At 52.4% G+C, this 24,180-nt stretch overlaps 1 protein-coding gene across 1 annotated transcript in view; it reads right to left on the bottom strand.

The window, feature by feature from the left end:
* Positions 1-10,733, bottom strand: part of SIM1 (SIM bHLH transcription factor 1) — a 50,953-nt gene extending 40,220 nt beyond the window's left edge. The window contains exon 1 of the mRNA XM_064447560.1: positions 9,673-10,733. Within this exon, the coding sequence (XP_064303630.1) occupies positions 9,673-9,847 (175 nt within the window). The 5' untranslated portion in view covers positions 9,848-10,733. The remainder of the gene's footprint in view (positions 1-9,672) is intronic.
* Between the last annotated feature and the right edge of the window lie 13,447 nt (positions 10,734-24,180).

Below are 24,180 nucleotides of genomic sequence, written 5' to 3'. Positions count from 1 at the left end.
CGACCTGCCTCCCAACAGCCCTCTCCACAAATTAATCTCTCCGGACCTGCCTAATGTCTCAGATGCCTCCTATGCAAAGCGAGAAAGAATAAAAGCCAGATGGAAATCGCTCCACCGAAGTAAAACTATTTACGGGCGATGCCTTTTCGCGGTGTTGTTGCTGAAATGATTTAAACGGGGCAGTTAAAACCTTTTACGCTTATGTCGTGACATAAGTCTCAGCCTGACACGCGCGGCCACTAAGATAAAGTAAGAGGGAGGAAAACAAATACATATCCTGGCTGATGGCTGGGGTGCGGGTCGCCCGGGGGAGGCGAGAGCGGCTCTCCTTCCCGCAGGGCGGGCTCAGGGAAGGCAAGACCCCGTTTTCCGGCTATTTCGAGGCAAACAGGCGAGGTGGCCACAGCAGGCAGCCGCGGGCATCCCTCGCTATTGACCGGCTTCACCGAGGCGTTTACCGGTCTGAACAAAGCTAACGATTTCCTCCGCGCTCTTTGGAGGGGGCATCCCGCGGCCCCTGTCCTCCCCACCTCTCCCTCTCTTCTGCCCCCTTCCTCGTCCACCTCTCCGCGCCAACTCGTCCCTTCATCGCTCGTACACTTTTCTCCTTCCTCAGAACCCTGCAAAGGCAGGGGCACCTCTCTGTCCTGGCCCCCATCCCGCGCCCCCAGCCTGTGCCAGGGTGCCCGCCAGAAACGGGTTCCTTCCCATCAATTCCTCCACGCCAATTAACGGGGACCCAGTGACTTTTTCCCGACCCCCCGGGCTTCACCCTTCCCTGCGCCCTCCGCAACGGGTGGACACGCGGGGGATGCACCGGGGGCCCCGCAGGCACCTCTGCTCCCCCCGAGGGAAGCCAACCGCCCCCCGAAAGCAGCAAGGAGCTGGCAAATCTTGCCCAGCTTCCAGGGAAAGAGAGGAAACCCCGCTTTTTCCCCCGAGCCCCTCGGAGGTTTCTCTGTGCTGGGCAGCCAGGACGGCCCGTCCGAGCAGAGGCGGCTCCGTGCGACACCCCCAGCCGACCCCCCCGCCCTCAACCCGGAGGGAAATCTGAATGACAGGTTTCTGTATTCGGGGCTAAATCCGCGCTCCCCACCTATGACTTAAGTTGTTTAGTAATCGGGGTTTGCGGCTCTAATTATTCTTCCTCTAAAAGGGAAAAGAGCCCGACCCCGGCGGGTTAATGAACAGCTCAATGGGCATGACAGGTTTCCCCCCCCTCCCCTCCCCCCCTCTCTCCCCCCCCCACCCCCAGGAAGGCGGTTCTTCACGGGGCGCTGAACTCCTCGCCGTGTTTCAGGTGGAAACCCCGCGCTGCTGGGCTGTGTCTGTTAGTGGTTTATAATTAAACGTTTTCACTCGTCTACCTGAACCGGCTTTTGGAAATCCTGTCGCATGAGACGATTCTTTGTACTTACCAAGTGTTTCAGCACTTTCAAGTCGGAGACTAGCTCTGTTCTTTGCCAAGCTCAGCCTCTCCCGAATCGACGGGCTCTCCTGATGCCCCTTAAATACTGTTTTTAAAGATTATACGGGGAAAAACCTCTCGATTAATTTTTTCTCCCCGTCTGTTCGCTTTAACATCCAATTTCCCTTTCTCGAGGGGGCAAACTGTGATTTCTTGCACTTGACCTACCGCAGAAAATTCTGCAAATCCTTTGATTGTCTATTTAAAACAAAACAAGGAAATCAGCTCTCCCTTTTGCTTCAGGATTACGCTTGGAAACAAGATCTAAAGATTCTCTTGTAATTTGGAGAGCCAACAGCATAATAGGTTTGGAATAGAAACAAGCAGCTTTGTGAAGGGAAGGATAACTAAATCGTTTTTAGGCAAAGGATTTTCCCAGCTAAAGTGGCCGAAGACAAAGCAAAACATAATCTATTTTGGAAGATTTCCAAGATATGCCACATTAACCTTAGCAGATAAAATTTGCTTTCTCCCCCGGCGTCCCCTCCCCCACCAAGTTCTGGTTTATCATATATTTACATAAGTAGCCTTAGAAGGGATGTATCTATTATGGGTCTAAGGAACTAGCGAGCTCACGTTTCATTTGGAAATAGCGGCGAAGTTTTACCGTTGCTTAATACTTGATGCATGGTAGAACCATTTCCATTTAAATACCCCCGACCCACGGATTACCTCAATGGACCGGCTGCACGGGTTTTGTAATTTCCTGAAAATGAGATTTCGATTTATAAAACAAGAAACCAATTAGTAACCAAATGAGGCGAAGTAGATCCACTAAAATTGACCTAATCCCACAGGCACCATTTAGGCCAGTTCTTGGCGAATGACTGACGAGCAACCGCCTAGCGTAAGCTCAAGGCATCATCCAGCTGTGTTAGTCAAGCAGCACAAATAAATGGATCGAGCTTTTCTTTTGGAATGAATTTGATACTCTTGACAAAATATAGATTATAGGCTGCTACCTAGCAATCCCCTCCACTCGAGTTTGTTTTTTTTTTCCCTAAGAAGGTAAACAATTTGGGCCACAAGAAAGTGTCCACCGTCAGGAGGAAGGGAGGGGAGGGGGAGGGGAGAAAAAGCAAGGCATTTTAGCCAGGCTCTTGCTTAGTTTGCCAACAACAGTCTCGTTACCGAACAGCGTGCGCCGAGGCTGCGCCGAGACTGCGCTGATCCTGCGCGGAGCGAGCGCGCTGACTCATCGTTTCTCCCAGCACTTCCCAATGGAAAACCACTGCTCTTTCCACACCAAAAGGCACCTCGATCGGTTTCGGCGGACAGCTATAGCGGCGAGTCCGTGCGAAATGCCTTCTCCCCGGCCGTGCCCACCCGCGGCACTGGGCAAGCCGGTCCCCACGGCAGCTTGCCCTCCACGCCGGGCTCACGGCCAGGGCCGCCGCGCTCGCCTGCGTGGGCCCTGTCCTTCCCCTCATCGTTTGATTGATGCAAGCCTTGATGCCGGCAGCCAATGGAGGGGTTGGGTGGATATCGTCCCTACCCAGTGGCGATATTGTCGCAAGAAGCTCCTCTGTCCCACGGAAAGGGGAAGAGATTCCTCAGTCATTTCTAATTTGATCTAGGCAAGGACGGAGGAAGGCAGGCACGGGGAAATGAGACTGCAGGAGGCCCGGGCAGCTCCTTGGCCCCGGTTGATCTCCGGGTTACTTGTCCCTCTGTGAGCATCTGCAGCGCAGAACCCACCTCGACCCCCTCCTTTGTCTGGCAATAGCAAAGGGGGGCGGGGGTGGACGGTGGGGGTGGGGTGGCCAGAAGATGCAAGCCCTTATCTACTTTGTGTTGATTTGCCGGCTTTTAAAAGCGGTAACTACGATTTCCCCAGCGGACTATCCGTCATGAAATCTCAGCGCAATCCGGATTCACGGTAGCGAAAACAACGGCAGAGCGGGCGATTCGACGTACCCGCTTAAAAATCACTTAGTGGCGAGGACAGCCTGAGCCCCAGATCCGCTGCTTTGTGGGGGGCAGGCTTTGAGGGGCAGCTACCTCCGGGAACGAAGAGGGGAACCCCCGAGGACAGCCCCCCCCACCCCCGGGACTTGCCCCTGCACCCTGCCTCGCCTCACCGCCCGGCGAGGCCCACGGGCGCGGTTAGCCGTGCGAGGCCCACGGAAGCCGGGCACGGCGGGTGGATGCTGGCTCGGAGCCGGGGCCCCGTGGGCAGGACTGTCTCCTGTTGCTGAGGGTGGGAAGCGGGAGAGGCGCCGGGGGCTGGCCCTGAGGCAGCCCGCTGCTGCGGGGCCGCGCTGGGAGTCGGCCCGCCCGGGTAGCAGCGGGGGCTCTTGCTTAAGCCGGGTCTAAGAAGCTCCAGGGCGCGTTTCCCTTCCAGGCGCTTCTTAAACAGCCCCCTCCGGGCAGCGGCCCTCGCCGCCCGGTCCCCGGGCTCTCCCCGCCGCCGCCCGGGGACGTCTCTGCTGGCTTTTGTTTCGCTGCATTCATTTTGCCCTTCAACAGCCGCTCGCTGGCTATGGAAGATGGAGGAGCGGCAGCTCGCCCGCCCTGCTGGGGATGCTGACCCCGCGGAGGGCGAGAGGGACGCGGGGCCCCCGCCACCCCCGCCCCGGGGCTCGCCCCTTCCCCGCGGCCACGGAAGCCCGCCGGGCCCCGCGGGGCTGGGGGGGGCCGAGGAGGGGCGGCCCGGGCCCCTCTCCCCTCCCGTCCCCGCACCCCGGCTCCCTGCAACCTGCTCGGCGAAGCCGCTCGTAAAGCGTTCCGGCAGCCACGGGAGTTTCACCTCCGTGGGCAGTTGGTAAAGAAGTACATTCTGTATCTCCCCCCACCCCCATCGCACCTCGCTGCCGCCTTACACCCCTCCCGGCGGCTGCCCGGGGAGCCAGGACAGACAGCTCGGTCCCCATCCATCTTCAAGGCAGTCATTTTTCCCTCCCCGCCCCGGGAAAAATGACACAAAACCAGCACCGGGAGCCGCAGGGACAGAAGCTGTGCGTCCTGGTAGGCACCGGCAAGCGAAAAGGCGACTTGGATGTCGTATGGAGGAATTAGCTTGATTCCATTAACTGTTTAATTAAACAGCCTACCGCCAGCGCTCCGCTTTGCCATCGCCTGACGCCCGACAGAGCTGATTTCTCAGTTAATTTAACAGGCGGTGGTTAATGATAACTCAAAACCTCGGCCAAATGAGGCTTCCGTGAAGAAGTGGGTCGCCGTCGGAGGGTTCAGATGAAATGGAGAAAGCTATGTTTAAAAAAAAAAAAGGAAAAAAAAAAAAAAAAAAGCTGCTCATTTCCAACTGCCTGCGGATGCCATTAGCAAGGTTTTGTAAAGATTTATTATCTCGGTAAATCACATGTGTTCATTTGAAGGAGAGATAAGTTAGCATCCCGCTTTCCTTATAAAAATAATAATAAGAGGGAGGAAAAGTCCTGTTGACTAAACAAACAACCCCATTAAGAAAACGGTAGTGGAAATAATGCCGAGACTGATTCACTCTAGAAAGAAATACCAGCGTTTTGGCACACACCGGGTAACGGAATCGCGCTCTGAAATGCAAACAAACGGAACCATGCCCAAATTGGAGGGGGTGGGAATCAGGGACATTTTCGAGCGCCAGCTACTTATTCGCTTTACAGAAGATACAAATTCAAACAGCCCTTATTCCGAAGAAACTGGGGAGCGAAAGGTTTGAACCGGTGCACTTGCGAACCCACGCTATTTATATGCAAGTCGAAAAATATCCTTCAACGATAGCACGGTCGTATGTTACTAAGAAGGGAGAGGATGTTTTTAAAGAAAATATGATTTTTTTTTTCCCCCACTCGTCTCACTCAGTACTCTTTCTAGCACATAAATCTGCTTTTTCAACAATCATGCCGGTAGTTTAGTTTTGCACTTCGCATTTTAAGTTCACATCAAAACTGGAATTAAACAGAGAGGCAGCGTGAAGAGTGAACTGCAGCTTAAATGAGAAAAACTTCTGTAAGAAAATAAACACTGAAACCTAATGCTCAATCATTTCCCTTAGCAGTAAGAAAAACAGCATTAAATCACCTATCCACGTGGGAAACGGATTTTTTTTTTCCCCGCTGATCACTTCCCCCTTTAAAATAAAACAAGATTAAGGGTTTCAATATTGAAATGTTAACCACCCTGATTCGGCGAACGTTTATGTAAACGGAGCCCCTGCTTTTGTCTCGAAAATCAAACGCGTCTCTGCGCCGCGCCGCTCGGTGCCCGGCAGGACAGGGGTTGCAAACCCTCCTTTTCCCTCTCTCTTCGCGTAGGGAGAAGAGGACCCCCAAAATCTTCCTGACTAAAAAAGAAAAAAAAAAAACCCCAAACAAATAAAAACCTATTTATTGAGGGGGGTTGTTAGTTTTGATTTTTTTTTCCCTCCCTTCCCTTTCGGATACTGGCGAAGGCCAATAAAGAGCTGCCCCGCTAGTTACAGCCACCGCATCGTTTTTTTAAAGAAACTTTCTTTTTCGACATCCCGGAGATTTTTTCAGATATTTTTTTGAGGCCACGTTTCTTGCCGTTAACTCTTTAATGTTAAATCACAATTTTAGGATTTTTTTTTTAAATTAACATTAACTCACGATTGAATTTATTAGGAATTTCTCTTAAAAATATGTATCTTCCTTACTGCCCTCAGCGATTTAGCAGATCTTCAGCCTTTCCAAAAGCTGTCTGATCACGGAAAACTACTATATGTCCTGTAGGCTCTGCTCCTGAGACAGGAGTTTTTGCACTGAAATGATGCAAGCTACCTAAGCCGCTGGGCGCTGCTCGCCCTTGACAGTTTTAATCTGCTGGAGACCTAGTAAAGTGAAATCAGGGGTAGAGACAGCAGCCCAGGCGTTTTAATAACTGCTGCGAATTACACAGCCATTACGAGTTGAAAAACCCTTCCTCGGTTTATGAAGTTTATTCGGTGCCACGGGTTTGGTTTTAGGTTTCTGGGGGTGAGATGGAAACGGCAGGGTGACGAGTCTGTGTGCGTGTGACCCTCCTGGTATTTCTACTCCCAGAAAACTCTCTTGTTTCCAGAATGAACCCGAAAACTACCCACCTTCTCTCTGGGAACCTTTCAGCCGTAAAAACGCACAGACAAACGCACACCGCCTCTTTGCGCCGCTTCCCCCGTCCCCAGCCCCGCGTGTGCGCGGCGGTGAGGAGCGTGTATCTTTCTGTACGTGATTATTTACAACCAGCCCCTGTGCAAGCGCTCTCCGGGCAGCTGGAAATTCGCTCTCGTCCCGGGGAGAGGGGGTGCGGGTTACACTGGAAGAGCAGCTCGCTCTTACGGAGGCTACCCTTCTCCGTCCTGACTCCTCCGAGATGTCTTTAAATGCACGACGTGACACCTCGCCGTGCTCCCGAGCTACCCGCCGGCAGCCCCGGGGCCACCTCACCGGCTCCGTCCCGGCGCTTGTACCGCTCCCCTCCCCGGGGAAAAACAAGCAAACCCCCACCCCCACCCCTTTCAATCCAACCAACATCCCCACCCTGCCTCCTCCTTTCAGAAATGCTTTTCCTTCGGGTGCGTGATTTAACCTGGCTGCCGCTATCTGTCCTCCCTTCCCAGCGAAGCGATGACTGCTTTTTCTGGCTGGTGGCACCGGGAACCCGAGATCGCCCTCCTCATCCTCGCCTACGAGCCGAAAGGGCCGGTGCACCAGCACGCTCGCACCGGGAGCCCGAGCAGCCGCTCCTCCCGCTCCCGCCTCCATCCCGGAGTCCCCGCCGCCCCCACGAGTGTCCGGGGAAAATCACCCGGCCTCAGCTCCCGCACGGCCGGACACGGGCGCAGCGCCGGGGGGCCGCTCGTGGGCGGATCACCCGTGATTCACGGCGGCACCGGGTAGCGTGGGGAAACCCGCGGGTGCGGTGGCGGGCCGGGGCGCGCTCCCCGCTCACTCGCCTCCTCGGGAAGTACGCGGGAGGGAGAGGAATCCCGCGTGGGGCCGCGAAGGAACTGCCCGGGGCCTGGCCACGCCGCGGCCCCCGCTCTCGGGCCTTTGCGCCCAGCCCGCAGCGGCCCCCACGGAGCCGCGGGGATTTGCGGCGTGGGGTGGGGTGCCGCGGCCGTCCCGCGTGGGTCTGCCGCCCGCTCGGCGCCGGGCCTCCCGCGGCGGCGCGCCTCGGAGCGGCTTGCCCTTTCGCGCCCGCTCGCCGCCTTTCTTTCTAATTTGCAGCTTGGCTGTAATTAGGCCGGGAAGGCTCTGCCACCCCCCAAGCCCCGCCGAGCCGCCCCCTCTGCCTCCGCTCTGAAATTCGCATCTGCTGGGGCCGGGGCCGGCCCCGGCCCGCTCCGCCGCACGGCTCCCCAGGGCATTCAAACATCCTGCGCGGCCACCGAGGGACGGGGATCAGCTATTCTTCTCTTCCCGTGATTACTCACAGCCTACAAGCAACACCATATGCTTCTTCTGATCAAACAACCCGCTACATAGGCACCAGTAATTGACGAGACCTGCTCGGAATCACGCAGAAAGGTAGCCTACTGAGACGGCAGGAGTTGACAAATCATTGCTAATAATCCTTTTAGGAACATCATGGCCATCAGCGTTTGCAATAGCTCCATTTTTATAAAGTATGCGCTGACAGTATAAAGGACAACTCGGTCTCCTTTGAAACAGAGGGTTGCCCCACAAAATTATCTTCGAGGTGGCAGATCACATAGAAGAGGAAAGTGGCTTGATGTAGGCTTTAATTAATTTTTTTAAACGTTTCAGGTGTTGTAGCTTTCATTTACCCCTTCTTTAGTTCCCAGTGACTCGGAGATACAGCGCATTGTTTAAATAAACTATTGCAAGATGCACTGGATCGGAAATTTCTTCTGTGGACTCTAGGTATAAGGGTTCATAGGCGATCGTAGGGGGGTACCTCCCCTAGTCCAAATGACTGCACGATTGCATATTTAATTTTAAAAAGTAGAATTAGGACCGATAGTTCAGCTAACTATTAATTCACTTAATCAGGTCTAAAAAAAAAAAACAACCCCCACAAAAAAAACCCACTCCAAAACCCAAACCAGGCCATATCCCCACTCTTGATTTGTAAAACACAGTAGACAGACCGACAGACTGTATAGCGACAGCAAGCACAGAGGACATGCCTCTCTATTACCTTGTTTCTTGTACACACGCTTTTCAACGAAAGATGCAGCATATTTTGTTATTGGGGGGGAGGGGGGGGGAAAGCTCTTAATACTTCATGCAGACTGTCTCTCAATCGAGTTGATCTAAGTAAAAGATTCGTGAAGTATTTTTAATCCCTCCCCCCCAAAAGCAATAGAGTGAGAACACAGGAGAACTTTATTCCGACCCTCTTAACTTTCTGTGCTGTTTGTTTTTCTTGGCAGCCGGTCTAGAAGCCCCAAGAAGGTCTTTTTAAATCCTAAATTCGGCTTAAAAGCAAGGACTACTTTAGGACGCTGAAGTCTGCTTTTGCTAGACCGGCGGGACCGTTGCTGCTGCCGTGGAAGTCAACGTGACGTTAAGCGTTGCCTGGCCGTGGAGGAGAATCAGGCCCAGGCGGGGACGCGGGGCTTGCAGCCCCGGGTGGGCAGCGGGGCTGGATGTGTCCGAGTATAAAACGCCTGGTAAAAATTTCCGAGGTCGATTAACGCCCTCAAACTGCCCTAATGATTCTCAGAGCGAGACACATCACATTCGTGATGCGATTCGTTGTGCTCGGCTTATTTATTTAGGCTCGTGCGTGTGTGTGTGTGAGCACGCCCGGACGCGTGTGCCGTACCTGTAAACCGCACCTTTGCTCGGGACTTGAACTAAGGCTTTAGGACTTTGCATAGACTTATGTAAATATTTACCCATATATTAACTCCCCCCATAGTATGGCTATAAATAGGGGTGAAACGTCCCCTCTTTCGCCACGCACGTGCTTGGCGGGGGATGCATATCTTACTAAGAGACCGGGGGAAAAGAAAACCCGTGTTTGCTTTAGCGGAACGCGCAGCAGAGCTCAGTGCCTTGAAGTGTTGACAAAAGCACCGTAAGTCCCCAACCAAACCTGTCGTAGGAACTGAAGGGAAAGTATTTACGCCAGAATAATAATAACAAAAAAAAAAAAAAAGGTGACAGCGGAGAGCACCCTGCCTCCGAGCACACCACCCCCTGCCATTTACCTTTTTTTTTTTTTTTAAGTAAAAGCGACAAGCGACACCTGGATTGGAATGGAAATAGAGGCGAATAGGCATTCCCACCTACCTTCTGGAAAAACCACCCTCATTTTTAAATAGCTGGTGGTGAGTCTGATTATGGATGCTTTGTCCAGCTGAGAGGTGATCGCGGAGGGCAGGGGTAGTAATTTAGCCAGTTCATAAAATTCACTGTTTTCTTTCTCCCGTCTAGTCCGGGCAGCATTTTTGGACTTCTCTTTCATCGTGGTTTTTTCCCCTTTCCTTCCTACAATTTAAATTCCAGAGATTCATCCAAAGGTGGAAGGGAAACTTTCAGCTGCAATTCATCTCTCCGGAGCATTAGGCGGTGATTCTGAGCGCGGCCATTACTCTGAGAAACCGTTCGGTTGCGTAAAATTCAAACAAGTATTGAAGACCAGAGAGGTGTTCTTAAAAAAAAACAACAAACAATTAAAATATTCTCTGAAAAGCAGAGTCAATCGCTTGGGAAATACATTTATCCAATGCAGCTCGGAGACTCCAAGCAACTGCAGAAAATTAATAATAATAATTAAAAAAAAAGCTAGAAGCTTGCGGCACCAGACAGCAACCAAAGAAGGTATTTCTGGCCTTTTTTCCTACTCATGGTGGGCAGCATAGCTCCTCGGAAGAGGGTCATAATAATCCCATTTCTTCCCGTGATCCGCTGTCAATCCGAGGCCCGAAACGCCCGGCCGTGGGCTGCCTCCCAGGGCGCTGGGTGACTTCCCGGGAGCCTCTGTGGAGACAACAGCAGTCCTGGGGTGAGAGAGCCGCTGCACAACGCCGCAGCGGAGCCGCCACAAGTAATAATCAACAAACAGCCTCCGGCGGGTGTAGTATTTTCTCCCACCAGAGGGGAGGAAAAAAAAAAAAAGTAGTATATTTTCCCATCTAGCGCGCCCGCAGAGGAGCCGGCCCCGCACTCTCCTCCCACAGCACTCACCCTCCCCAGCCCAGGTGTGCACGGCGTGACCAGAACCAAACCAAGGCAGAAGCCCCGGCCGCGGGTGTTACCGGTCGCTCCCGGGGCCGGCGGGGCCGCCCCGTCCCCTCCGCCCCCCCCCGCCGCCCCCCCCGTGGCCGGACCCCCCCCCGCCCTGCCAGCCCCGCACCGGGCCCGGCATTTTCAATCCTGGAGTATTCACGGTGTGGCTGGGTTTTTTTTTATTATTATTTTTCTCCTTCTTTTTAATTCCTCCTCCCCCCCTCCCCGACCTCGTCTCGGGTGCTCTTCTCACACCCCGGCTGGGCTTTGGGGGGAGCGTGGAGGGAAGGCACTCTCTGCCCGGCCCTGCCCCGAGCCGGAATCCCCCCAAACATCACATTTTTCCAACCAATTCTTTCCTTTTTGTTTTTTTTTTTTTTCTCCTTTTCCACCGGGGGAAGCGACCCCACAGCCTGGCCCCGCACATGGCTGCGGCTTCGCGCTGAGGCTGGCGGTTCACGGTCTTCTTGTTACCTACCTTGAGTCCCTGAGCCCGGCAGCCTGCAGAGAGCTCTCCCGGGGTGAAGGAGCCCAACTCTTTAATTGGTTCATTAAATAGCAGGGGGGGAAAAGTTTGCGCCTGTCACTGCTCCCCGCACCGGTGGGCAGGCGGACATTGCCGCCTCCCCGTCCCCTTTATCGGCTCCCCGGCGCTCCCTCTCACATAACGGGCGGGGGGTGGGGTGGGTTAGGGTGGGGTGGGGTGGGCGAGGTTGGTATTAATGAAGAATCCCTAATTTGCGGCTGAGAAATGCCTAATAACTTCTTGATGGCTAAAAGCCTTTTAGCACAACTTCATTTCTCTCCCAGCCCCCCCCCGTCCGCCCTTGATGTCACTCACGGACCCACCTCGCTTCCCATTGGCCGCCGCCACCCCGCGCCCGGCCTCTTACTGGTGGAGGGGTGGTGACGTCACCGCGCCCCGGGCACACCCCCCTCCTCCCTTCTCTCCTCACGCCCGCCCTCTGACCCGGCGGCGACGCGGGGTGGGGGGGTCGGTGCGCGGGGACGCGACCCCCCCCGCCCACCCCCTCCCCGCTCTTTTTTGGGTTGATTTTTGTTTATTTAGGGGGAGTTAGGTGTGTTGATTTTTGGGGTTTTTTTTGGCCATCGCGAATCCAGGCGACGCTCCGGTCTCCGCGCTGGGCAGGGGGACTGTGGGTTGTGAGGGTCGGCAATTTTACCCTTCCCCCCCCCCCCCCCGCAAGTGGTTGTGCGTGGGAGAAATACGCCGTAGCTACGTCCCCCGGCGTCCCCCACCTTCAACGGGATGCGGTTCAGCCGAGGGCTGATGCGCCGAGGGACGGGGGGGACCTAGTGGGAGGGATGGAGAGAACCGGGGGGGGGTTTTTAACAAATCTTTTTGATACACAAAACAAACAATCTCATAAACAGAAAAGAAAAGAGCAACACCCACCCCACCTACCCCCCAATCCTCCAACGTCAGGAGATAGAAGCAATTTAAAACTGGCCGCAAAGTGGAGTGGAGAAAAGGGGGGGTGCTCTTTCTTTCCCACGGAGTGGGACAACTCCCCTAATCTCGCTAGTCCCCTGGAAAAACCCAAACCCAGAGGGGGCTCCAGCTGCTGGCTCCTAAAAAGAGTAGATAGAGCAGAAAGAGGTCGTCTTGGGAAGGCGGGGAGGGGGAAGAAGGGTTGTAGAGTTTTCCCTAAAACCGTAAGGGATTCTCAAAAGCCCGAAATAATTGCCAAAGCAGTCGGTGCGAGAGTTCGGCTAAAATAATTGTTGAACATGAAATCGCGCTGGCAAGGCGACCGTCTGAATATTTCGAGGAAAAAAAGAGCCAGTCTCTGTTTTCGAAAGAAGAAAAATGTCAACAGAAAAAAAAAAAAAAAGTTAGCGTTTGAAACACCCCATCCCTTCTGCTCCTCGGAGGGCTGCAGCCCGGAGCCCAGGCTTCCCGCGCCCACCGCCTGCTCGCCGCTTATCACCCCGCGTCGCCCCTCGGTGCAAAGCTTCCCCTGCGTGCGTGCGGGTGAAGCAGGGAAGGGTGGAAGGGGAGGCGCGCAGCAGCTCCTCCGGGTGCCCGGGCGCTCTGCAAGCAGCGGAGGAATGGATCCACCTCGCCTCACACGCTCCTTTGATTGCCTTGTTTACCGAAGAGACCCGTTGTTAAACAAACACGAACCCGAGTCATTTAGTGAAGGTATGGATTAAAAAGGAAAAAGAAAAAAAAAAAAGGAAAAGGGGGTGGAAAAAAGGGCCCCCTTCCCTGTCCCCCGTCAGGTTGTAAAGCGATCGCTGCTGTGGGGGAAGGTGATACCGCACTTCCAGAAATCCCCCCCTCTGCGTTGCTGCCGTCAGGTGTCAAGTGGGTTTGGGGGAGAAGAAAAAAACAAAACACCAAACCCCATCTTCCCTCTGGTTTTCATTTGAGGTAATTCTCTTCCTAAACGGCACTGACGTCCCTTCGGGGGTAGTTAGACATATGGGCAACAACTGGGCTAACGCTGTCAGGTAGCTCACGAGTTATTTGTCAACATGAGCCGCAGAGAATGTCTTTTATAACACCCTTGGTTTGGGGAAAATAAATACATCAGCGGATACACTTCTGCTAATTTATACCAGGGAAACATGACCATCCACCTTACCGGCCCCGGCGAGGACGGCAGCTCACGGAGAACCGCTCTCCCGGTGCACCGGGGCCCGGCCGCTTCCCCCCGCGGCCGGAGCCCGGGTGGGCGGCAGCCGCCGCCCCGCTTCCCCCCGCGGCCGGAGCGCGGGGCTCGCACTCGACCATCCCCTCCGTAGGTGTTTAATGCTCGAACGCCACGGCGAGGTACGAGGCGCGCAGGGGCCGGCTCTGCGGCTGTCCCGGTCACACCGGCCACGGGCAAAGCCGCCGCGCCACGGAGTGACCGGCGCGGGCTCGGGGCGCTGCGGACATCTCCCCGCGGGTTTCGGGAGGCGCTTCCCGCGTGGTGGGGGACGCGGCCGCTTCAGAGACATTCGCTTTGTCTTGCTTGGTCGAACCGCGCGGCTTCCGAGGGCGGAGGGCAGAGCCCGCGCCGCCCGGCGCCAGGTACACGGGGGCTGGCAGCCCGCAGCGGCTCAGTGCGTGGCCCCCGCACCAGGAGGGAGCCCGGCCTCGCTCGCCGTGGGCTCAGCGAGGCCACCGCCGCGCCCCCACGCAGCTCGCCTGTCCCCGGGGGCTATAGAACATGACGCTGTGTAATGAATAGAGCGAATGCACCGCTACGGGATGGCCGTGCCGCCCGTCGGAGCAGAGCTTCGCACCGGCCGTGCACCGACGGGCAGCGGGGCCCAGCCCCGGGGGGCGCTCCCCGGAGACCCCCGCCGCGCCCGGAGCGGGGAGCGGAGCGGGAACCGTCCTGCCGCAGGCACCGGGGGCCGAGGGAGACCCTCCGGCCGGCCGAGGCTCTGGGACAGATGCGCCCCGTCCGGAGGCGCTTGTCCTCGGGTGAGGATACTCGGGAAAACAGAGTGCTGGGAGACTGAGTAAACAGGTACCGCGCCCGCCGCCATTCGATTTGGAAAAAACGGGTAATAAAACGGGGTGTCTGAAGAAAGGCTGGGTGAAAACAAAGCGTTTCACGGACAGGTACCTAACTGCGTGTAGCAGAAAGCTCGCGTGGCCGGGCACGATCTGCAGCGCACACGGCATCGGGTGTGCGGGGGTGGGGGAACTGTGCAAATCGGAGCGGGGGGTGGGTGGGGGGAGAACTAAGAGCCCTACGCGGTCACTTCCCTATAGGACACGTCTGATCCAGTTTTTTCTCCAGCACACTCTGGCGTACTCTGATGTAGTTATTAGTTTATGAATTTCGATGCGTTGACTACCCCTCCCCGCCCGAAAAAAAACAACCCAAACCCAAACCCAAACAAAATACCCAAGGTGGCCATTCCTCACGCAGAGAGAAAAACCTTTCCAAGCGTAAGACACCGCTTACGCGCTGCTTTCTCGGTAGCGCTTCACAAAGGTAAGTATTAGCGAATTAACCACGCGGGTCGAGCTCACGATTGCCTACCCACCCCCGGCCTGGCGTGGGTACGGGCGGGCCGCTGACACGCCGCGGCTCCCCCCGCTCTCCGCCGGAGACCGGGGCCGGTTCTGGGAGACCGGTGACTTCAGCCACAGGCGCTTGGCTGCGCCGGTGCGTTGGGATGTGACGTGCATCCCCATCCCTGCCCTCATCCAGGCTTTACTGACGTAAATATACACGGCGAGCGCTCTTTGATACCATTCAGAAGCAATTAATATGTTTTAACTGGTCTCGATCTTAACCTCCGAGGCTCAAGCCGCGCTCTAGGTACTTTATTCCCGCTCTTTTGCCAATGCTGCTGTTCAGGGGAGCGGGACGGGCAGAAAGCCGGTTCTCCGGCAAAACACAGGAAATAACAGTTAACGGGCTCCCAGATACAAGCGGCTCCGAATGCATCTCTCAAAAACAATTACAGAAAAACCGCAAAATTTGAGTACTCGACCACCAGCATGATTGTCAGTTATTTTCGGCAGCTCTTTTAAACAATTTTTGGTGATATATCCATAGATTTTTTTTAAGCTATATTTGGGGGTCGGGGGGGGGCACTTCTACTTGACCCCGCACTCCTTCCAATGTTATTGTTTTGGCATAAATGCAACGAGATGATTTATATTCATTTTCCCAGTGGAGTCAAAGGTCGGTACCTTTTGGCCCTTATCTTATTGAATACACTCTTGCTAATGATGGGAAGTCAAGCTATCTTACTGTTACGTGCGGCAGCGAATGAAAACATACACCAAATATAAAGAAACGTTAAAACATCAACCGCACGGCCAGTAGCAATTACCCCCACGCAGGTTTTTCCTGCCTCCTGCACTGCCAGAGGAGCCCGGCGCAGCCAACGTCCCAAGCCACCCGAAACGCCCGTGCGAGGGATGAGAGGCTGGGGACGGAGACGGGACTGGAAACGAACTTCGAAGACATTACAACATTTAAAAGCGGGCTCCTGCCCTCCCTATGCCCTCACAGACACCCTCCGTAGCTCCTACGCTCCTCCCTGCTGCACGGCTCTCTGTGCTCAACCTCCTGACCGGGACGGTACCAGCGGCCCGGCGGTGCCCTCCGGGCTCGCCACCACCTGCGCCGGGCTCCCCAGCCACAGGGCCTGCCCGGCGCCGGGGAGGCGGCTCCCGGACCCGCACCCGGCGCCCTCGCTGCCTCCCCCGCGCCCTGCGGGCCCACCCCACGCAGGGTTCACTCCCTCGACTTCGGTGGCCAGTTGACCCCATCTCCTCCCGCTCAGGTCGCCGCGGCGCTGTTTTCCTCCTCCTGAAGGAGGCGGTGATGATCCCTAGCGCCGATGGCGGCAGCCGCCCCCGGGGGCACAGCCAGGCGACAGCCCTCGGGCTCGGCCGCCTCTCCCTCACGGCTCTCCCCCGTGGGAGGGCGGAGCCGGGCTGCCAGCGCGCCCCAGCGAGCCCCGGCAGCGTTTCGGGGGAGGCTGCCCGGCGGCCGGGGGCTCTGCTGGGCTGCCGTGTCTCCCCCGCCGGGCTCTGGTGACTCGGCAGCCCCGCGCCGCCGCCAGCCCTCTCCTCTCCGCGCCGCGCCCCGCACGACGGCAACGGCCGCCGGACCCGCAGCGCCCCACGCGCCGCACCAGCCCCTGGCACGAGAGCTCCTGTGCGCGCCAGGGCGGGAAACGGCGCCTCACGGCGCGCCCCGCCCCCACCGCGTCCCTCACAGCGCCGCGCTGTATTGTCTCGGTGCCGCCCCAGTTAGCGACCCCTCACCTGCGGCGCGGCCCCGGGGCGGGGGGCTACCGAGGCGGCGGGAGAGGCCCACGCGACGCGGGCCGCCGGTGCTCGGTACCCCCAGTTCACCTGCCTAGGGTCGGATCTACCCCACGCGCCCCAAAACGAGCTTTGCGAGGGGCGGCAGGGAGGAAATTTCCCTTTGCCGTTGTTTTATTCGCTCTGGCTTGCTCGGTTCGGTTTCGCTGTCGCTGTCCCAGCCCGCGAGAGACAAGGGGGCCCGCGCTCGCCCTGGTGCGCGCCAGCTGCAAGCGAGGCAACCCACGCACCTCACGGCGCGGGGAGCCCCCTCGGGAGGGTGGTCTCCTCCAGGCCGCAGGTACAGCGTGAGATCCGCGCTTACTCACGTACGCGCGTGGAGCCGAGGCTGCGTCGGGCTTCCTCCGACCCCTCGCTATCAGTGAAATCTCCTTTCCCGAGGCCTGGCTTTCATTAGCAAAGGAGTTATTTCATTAGTCGGGGGAAAATCTGTCAGCAGAAGCCTGTTTGAATTTCAGCACCCCAAAGAATAATGCCTGAAACAGTGGGATCCGTTCCACGGTCTGTTCTTACTATCAACCTGATAATTAAGAGGTCACAAGTAGACTTGTATCGCTGCTTTGTTTCAGTGCAGGAAAGCCGCTTGACCCGTCTCGAGGACACACTTCGCTTCGAAATAACACGTGCTGCCTCAAACGAAATCAATAGCAAGAGGAACCGCCCACCTCTGCTGCACTGAAACCCTGCCTTCGGCCTCCCAGCGCCTCGGAGAATGGACTCGATCAGACCCGAACAGAGGGATGCAGGGCGTGAGGCTGCCTGACAGCGCCGGAGCTGGTGCCTTGTTGCACTTGGCGTGGTTCATAATCATCAGGACGCTTGCAGTTTTGTTGTAAGGCAAGGCGGGTAGTGGTCCCTGCGTGGATTTTAATAGGAGCTTTACTAGTTTTAGTCTCGTACCTGCTTGTGGTTATCAGTCTAATTACGTTTATGAGCACTGCGCACTAAGCTGGGAGCAACCTCCCTCGGTGCTTGTCAGCTTCTGAATTATTTGGGCCCTCTGCAAGCCTGTCGCTACTCACCTCTGCGTTCCCCACAGGGTGAAAAGATGCCATATTGCAACGGCAGTACGAACTGAGTTTGTACCCGTTTTCTTCAGAAGTGACGTGGAGGAGATGATGTCTGCGAGGAAAACACTGTGGGATCAGTTGCTTACATTGGAAGGAGAGGAAACAGCACCAGACTTGTAAACCTGGTTCCAGTTTTAACCTCTCCCAGACTATGCTACATCTGTTGCTGAAGGGTGGGGGTGTATCCCAAGGCTTGGCATATGCCTGTGATTAATATTTTTTTATTTAGGTTTTGCCGCACTGTTGAAATGTTTTGTCTAAACCCTGAATTCTGACTATTCTTCACTGATGGTGGGACTCTGTTTGCATAACGTGATGGCTGGATGTAACTAGTTGAAGCCAGAGCCTATTAAAAGGACAGTTTCCCCCGCAGTGCCTCTCCTGAGGAGTGCCCACTACTTGCAGCTGGATGGAAGAAGCTCCAGGGCTTGCTTAACCTGTGTAATTCCTCTCAGCTTTAGCTGGTAGGCGAACAAGGAGTTGTAATTTCTTCCATCTGGCAACAGCTTGGTGATGCTAATGCCACATTTTTGAAACGTGCCAAAACCTTAGGATGTACTAGAGTCTGGTTTTAACTTTGGCTTCAGCACAAAATGCCTCTGGTACGCAGCTTAACCCAGCCACTTGTCAGAGCGGCCATACTGGTGAGTGAGGAGAAGACTGGGCGTCAGGTCCCCGAGTACACTAATAAGCCTTGTTTGCACTGATCAGCCTCACCTGGCAGCTCCATCCACACCCTCCGCCCTCAGTGCTTGCCTGAGCCAGGCTGTGGGGGTTCCTGGTTCCCACAGCACTGCAGCTATGCCTGTACCCGGCTGGGGACCCTGTTGGTCTGGAGCCTGACCCATGGACTGACTTCCGGGCTTGACCTTGGACCTGCCCTGCTGCTATGGATGTGCCTGATGACCTGGGCTCTAGCCTAAGCCTGGCTTTCATCCCCTCCTCTCCTCGCTCAGGTAGTGTGGGTTGGGCCCTGGTTGGCGAGGCCCCTGCCCTCCCAGCCTGGCTGTTATGTTTGGCTTGCGGCTCCCTGTCCTGTCCCAGCAGCCCAGCCCTCATTGTTTACTGACGCTGGTCTGCCTCTATTCATTGTAGGGCTCCAGTGACCCTTCTGCTTTCCCTCCAGGGCAAAGGATTCTGTCTTTATCCTGCTTCTCTATGCTTTTTTGCTTTTCCAAGGGTAGCGCCTGTCCCAGAAGCTGTTGCACTCTGGGGAGCTTCCTGAGAGGTACCACAGAACTCTCTGTGGGTGCAGGAGTCTGCCTGCAGTTAGGGGACCTTAGAAAACACGGGGCTGGAGAGGGAAGGGTGTTGCATGGCACAGAGCTTCCTCTGATTTCCTGGTGAGAGCAAAACTTCTGAGTGTGAGAGATGTAAATAAGGGTCTGACATTTGGTAAGATGGTGGACTTGCCTAAGCTTGGGCGTAGTTCAACTGCTAAAGGGTGGGAGAGGCACGGATTAGAAAGGCTCACGCTCCCTGCACCCAAAGCTTGCTTTCCACTTCCCCACACAGGAGGGTTAGGCAGGAAGCTCTGACCGCCTTGGAGGGCTGGGGGACTCCACGGGGGCGCAAGAATCTATCTACCCAGATCAGTTTACAAGGCTAGGACCATACAATACAAGCTCTTGGAGGCAAGGGCTGTGTTTATCTCCATACAGTGTTGATCACAATAGGATCCTATTTCTGTTTAGGGCTTCCAGATGCAATGCTAGTCAATGTCTATAATAAACAATAATATTAATAATAAGTATTAACATGCCAAGCTGCAAATCACTGACACAGTTTTCTAATATTGCTGGTTACTTTCCAGTATTGTCCTCCAGCCTTACTGCAGTACATTGTATACAAAAGAATTGAAACCCAATAATCGGCGTGTCAAGAGTTAGAAGGCATGATCGCATTTTTTTTTTCTTCTAAAATCCGTCTATTGAAACTGACATCACAACAAGTGAGTTCATTGACCTAATAAACCCAGTGTCCAGCATGCACGCACTGTTCTGTGTACCAGGACGTTAGTAATTAGGCTGGTAACGAGGCTGCTGTTGCATCGAATAACTAGTATGAAAATGTTAAAAGTTGAAGCGTAACGTGGGAGAATAACGTAGCGAAAATGTAAACAGTAGACATCAGATATGACGCTTATTTTTGCTCATGGGAAGGCAGCTGAAAGGAAGACTTCAGCTATAATTTGTTGTCTTTGCTTTACTGAATTTATAAAAGGTCTGCAATGATTTTGTTCTTCCGACCACAGTAATGTAGCTTTACATTTGAAAAGAAATATAGCTTTAAATTTGGATTTTAATTTCATGTGTGATTGCAGACATAGTAGAAACTTTACCATAAAATAACATTTCTTGTATAGCCAGCTCCTTTTGTGCTACTGAAAGAAATAATAATGAGAAAGTATTCCAGCAGGAGGAGATGGTTTAGAAGCAAATGGATTCCATGGCAACTCCTGACTCTACATGACACCTAATAACTAGTATTTATGTTGGAAATTGTCTGTGTTATCTGGTACCCCAGATCTGGTCATCTTATCGGGTTTTCCCCTAATTTTAAAGCAAAAAAGCCCCATTATGGTGGTTTGTTTTGTTTTTTTTAATATAGATCCAAGAATTGGCACAAAGTCAAATGAGTTTGTGTGCCCCAAATGTGTGCTTAGGCAAGCTGTTTTCAAATAAATGTAATTAAATTTTTTTAATTGTTTCAGAAATAAAATATTTGCTGAGAAATGTAGTGCTCTGTCAAGGGAAGAGTTGTGTAGGATCAGAACATTGGAACTGCTATTCTTTAACATCGTGAGATAATCCATATTCAGCAGTTTGAAACGTAACACAAGAAGATCCAACTGAATCAGACCGGTATCTTGGTTCTCACAGTGCTGAATGCACCAGGGGAATGTCGTCACGGGCAGCTGGAGAATAACCCGGTGCTGTGGGCGTCCTCTCTGCAGTCAGTCAGTCTGTTTGACTGATTTATGATCTGAAGAATGTGGATTTATATCCTATGCCATGATCTGATCTGGTGCATGTGTGGGGCCTGACAACTGTTGCTGTTTGAGTGTGGAATATTTGAACTTGCTGTTTTATACCTAAATTGAAAGGAATCTGTTCCTAAACTGTTATGTGGTAAGCAACCTTTGCCAATGACAGTTGCAGTAGTACTTCATGGCCAAGAGAGCGTTAGCTGATGTTAACCCTGGACACTTTGTGGCCTGGCTGGTTTCTCAGTCGGCTGTTGCTTAACTGGTTGCTTGAGGGCCTCAGATGGCAGAAGAGCATAGTCTAGGCTTGGGGGGGGGAAATGTATCTCCTGTGGTCAAATGAAAGCTGATTTAGGTTTGTGTTTCTCATCCCTCTTCAGCATGAGTGAAAGAATGAAGAAAGTATGGCTGTAGAAAACTCCTGGGTTTGCGATTGTTTCGCTGGGGACAAGTGCAATCGCAGATGGTGTTCTGAGGTGCTGGTCGCCAAAATGAGAAAGATGGAAGACTCTAGGGTAGTCTAATCTTATTGCTAGTTGTTACTGATGGCAAAATACCTATTGATACCTCCTGAAGATGCCTGACGCCGTTTAACTTTTTGCCCAAGGGAAGGAGTGCTTTTTCCTCTTCCTGTCCATACAGACAAGATAGGCCTTGTTTATTACCTATTGCTCAAAACACGGAGTAATATTGAGCAAATACACTAAATGGCTGGGTAGAAAATGTGCAAATGAGGCTTGGTTTAGCTCATCTTTTACTGTAGCTCACAATTAGATGCTGGCATGGAGTTCCTTCAGTGGAGACCCTGATCTGCCACAAAGATATTTGTGATTAGTGCTTGGGATCAAAACCAAATGACTTTAAGAAGGGTTATAATGGATCATGTAACAGAGGTGATGGGGGTGGGGGAGGCAAGGCCACAATCAGACTTTGGAACACAGTATGAAGATAGAGACATAGAAATGGAAAAGGCAATGGAAAACGCAGAAGGCCTGGAGGAAGGTGCTCTGGGTAGCAGTGGTAATATGAAAATAATTTTTAAACTTGTTTAGGTGTATGTGTTTATCTACAAGAGAAAAGAAGGTATACCAAAGAAAAGAAAAAGAAGGATATAAATAAAATAGAAGCAATTCTGGACAGGTTGGGACACTGAAAAAAAGATGAGGTAAAGGCTGAAATGGAAGAGTGAGTATAATTATGGGAAAGGAAGAATTAGGAAAAATAGAAATTTCAAACGGGATTACTTGATTTATCCTAATTCCTGTATCTTATTACATTACTGTTTCTCATGGCCTGAAATGTTGTGATTTGGAGAAGAGATGGCATCACAGTGTTGCACTGGTGATCTGAGCTGGACAGGGGTTCTCACATGAAAAGATAAGTGGCAGATAAAAGAATGAAATAATGACAGTGGACAAAGGTTGTGGGTTGGTTTTTTTTTTCTTCCTTTTTTAGCTGCAGGAAAATAAGGCGGTATAAGTAAAGAAATGGAACAGTGGAAGTTAATTTTCAAGGACATTGTCTTCTCCAGTTACGCATAAACCTAACACATAGACAGGGATCTGATTCCAATCAGTAATCTCTTGTCACTTTGATCTTTTGGAAGAGCAATTTCTCCTCTGAATATTAGTTTTGGTGTGGTCTTTCCTTCTTTCAGTAGTGGTGGCAGCAGTAACTGCTAACTTCAATGGCTTTTTATGTTCATGTTACTTATTAACATATTCATGTTACTGTAGTATTTTTATAGATATATAATTATAGGTATACATATGTAATATTCTACCATAAATCTATTTATTCTTCCTTCCCTGAGAAATGTTGATGTAACTGACTATATTTTATTAATGTCACATGCTGTACTTCCAAATTTAAGGATATGTATATTTTAATGTGGACTAGTTATTCTTAACATCAAGTTGGTATGATGTAACGTGAGAGATACAAGCATAGGTGTGCCAAATGGAAAGAAGAGCATACATGGTTTATAAGACGAAGAGTATGCCCTTCTTTGGGGATATAGCTAGGAAGGGATTTTTAAGCAGCAAGAGTTTCACCCCTAAACGCACCCAGAGTGGAATTCAAGATGTGAGGTGCTGAAGTTCCTCTATCTGGTGAATATGGAAAATTAGGTATCTCAAATGAGACTGGATAACTGCATGAGAAGGGGAAAGCCTAGCACAAAGGTGGAACACAGAAATGTAGCCTACATCTGGTACCTTGCTTAAGACTAGAGGAGAGGTGCTTGTCCATTTAGGATACGTTACTTGGAACCTTCCCCTGAAAATAGAGGCTTGCTATCGTTCAGAACGAGAGATAGGACTTGTGCTTTCTTATTTAAAGATTAGCTCCATTCCACTATCCCATTGCTCCCACACAAAATTCCCTCCTTCAGTTATTTCTTCCCTCTTCTGACCGTGTTTTCCGCTGATGAGCCCTAATCACCAGGTAAATGGTAGAGGTATGCTTTTGTGGAAGCTGTGTAGTCACACCAAAATAATTTGGTGCATAGAAAGCAGATGAGAGTGTATACTGAAACCAGACAGAACTGTTGCCTCACAGCAGCCCTGTGTGACTCAAAGCTCTGTCCCTCATTTGAGATGGGATTCTTATCTTGTTTTTCCTTATTAGGGGTATTTTTTTTTCCATCTAATTTCATTCAATTAGCAATTTTTCATGGTCATGAGTTCTAAGACTGTTCCTGTAAAGTCAATGGTTCCTAAGAATTAAATGACTCTAGGATGCTACCTACCCATCCAATTCAAGAAAATATGATTTATCTCTGAATTAGAAGCGTTATAAAATCTGCAGCTGTTAATCTTTGAGTCCTAGGTCTGAGTGAAGCATTAGATAATACTAATGCTACTGTCTATTCACCAAATCCTTTGAAAGTAATAGCAGAAACTAAATTTGATCTACTAGTAATATATGTTGGGAATGCATTTCATCCTCAGATCTCAGAAGCAAAGGGCAATGCATCAATAGAAAAGAAACTTTAGCATATTTTTCGGTCACTTAATGTTGAGATTTCTTTCCAAGTTCTGTTCGTTTCCCTAGCAGCACCCATATTTCCCAAAAGATTTTCACTGATTTCATTAAATTAATCCAGCTGTTCCCAAAGACTTTCAGACAAATAGGTACTACATGTTTTTAAAATAAAGAAACAAAGTATTTGGCATTCTTGTCAGTATCCTTTTGGTGAGATTTTCCCTTTTTTATTTCATTTTTACAAAGAACAGAATATTCTAGCAATCCATCTGGACCACTTATTTCTAAAAAATTCCCTATTTCATAAAGGTCTTCGTCCTTTAGGGTCAGCGTTCCCTGAGGACCCTGGTCCTGGGAAAATTTTGAACAAGGCTCATTTTGGTTGAGGTGCATTGAAGTTTGGAATAGAAATTTAGGCTCCTGTTCCCAAAACAGCGCATCAGAGCATCTCTCTGTGCACCCCCTCTTGCCAGTGAAGGAACCTGAAGCAAGACCTGGGAGGCTGACGTGCTCGGCCCCTAGGGTAGGATGTGTAGGACAGAGCGTGGGTGAACGCTCCCACAGCCTCTAGTGGAGCTCGGGTGGCTCTGTCAGCCAAGGAGTCACAGCGCAGTACCTGAGAGCTGGCACCTGGCTGGGCACCTACAAGCCAGACAGAAAATGAACTAAATGTCTGGTGTCAGTCGGTCTCAGAGTATAGAGTAACATTCAAG

The sequence above is a fragment of the Phalacrocorax carbo genome, chromosome 3 (genome assembly GCF_963921805.1).
Source record: "Phalacrocorax carbo chromosome 3, bPhaCar2.1, whole genome shotgun sequence".
In the NCBI taxonomy this organism is placed as follows: Eukaryota; Metazoa; Chordata; class Aves; order Suliformes; family Phalacrocoracidae; genus Phalacrocorax; species Phalacrocorax carbo.
This window is presented reverse-complemented; position numbering and strand designations above follow the sequence as displayed.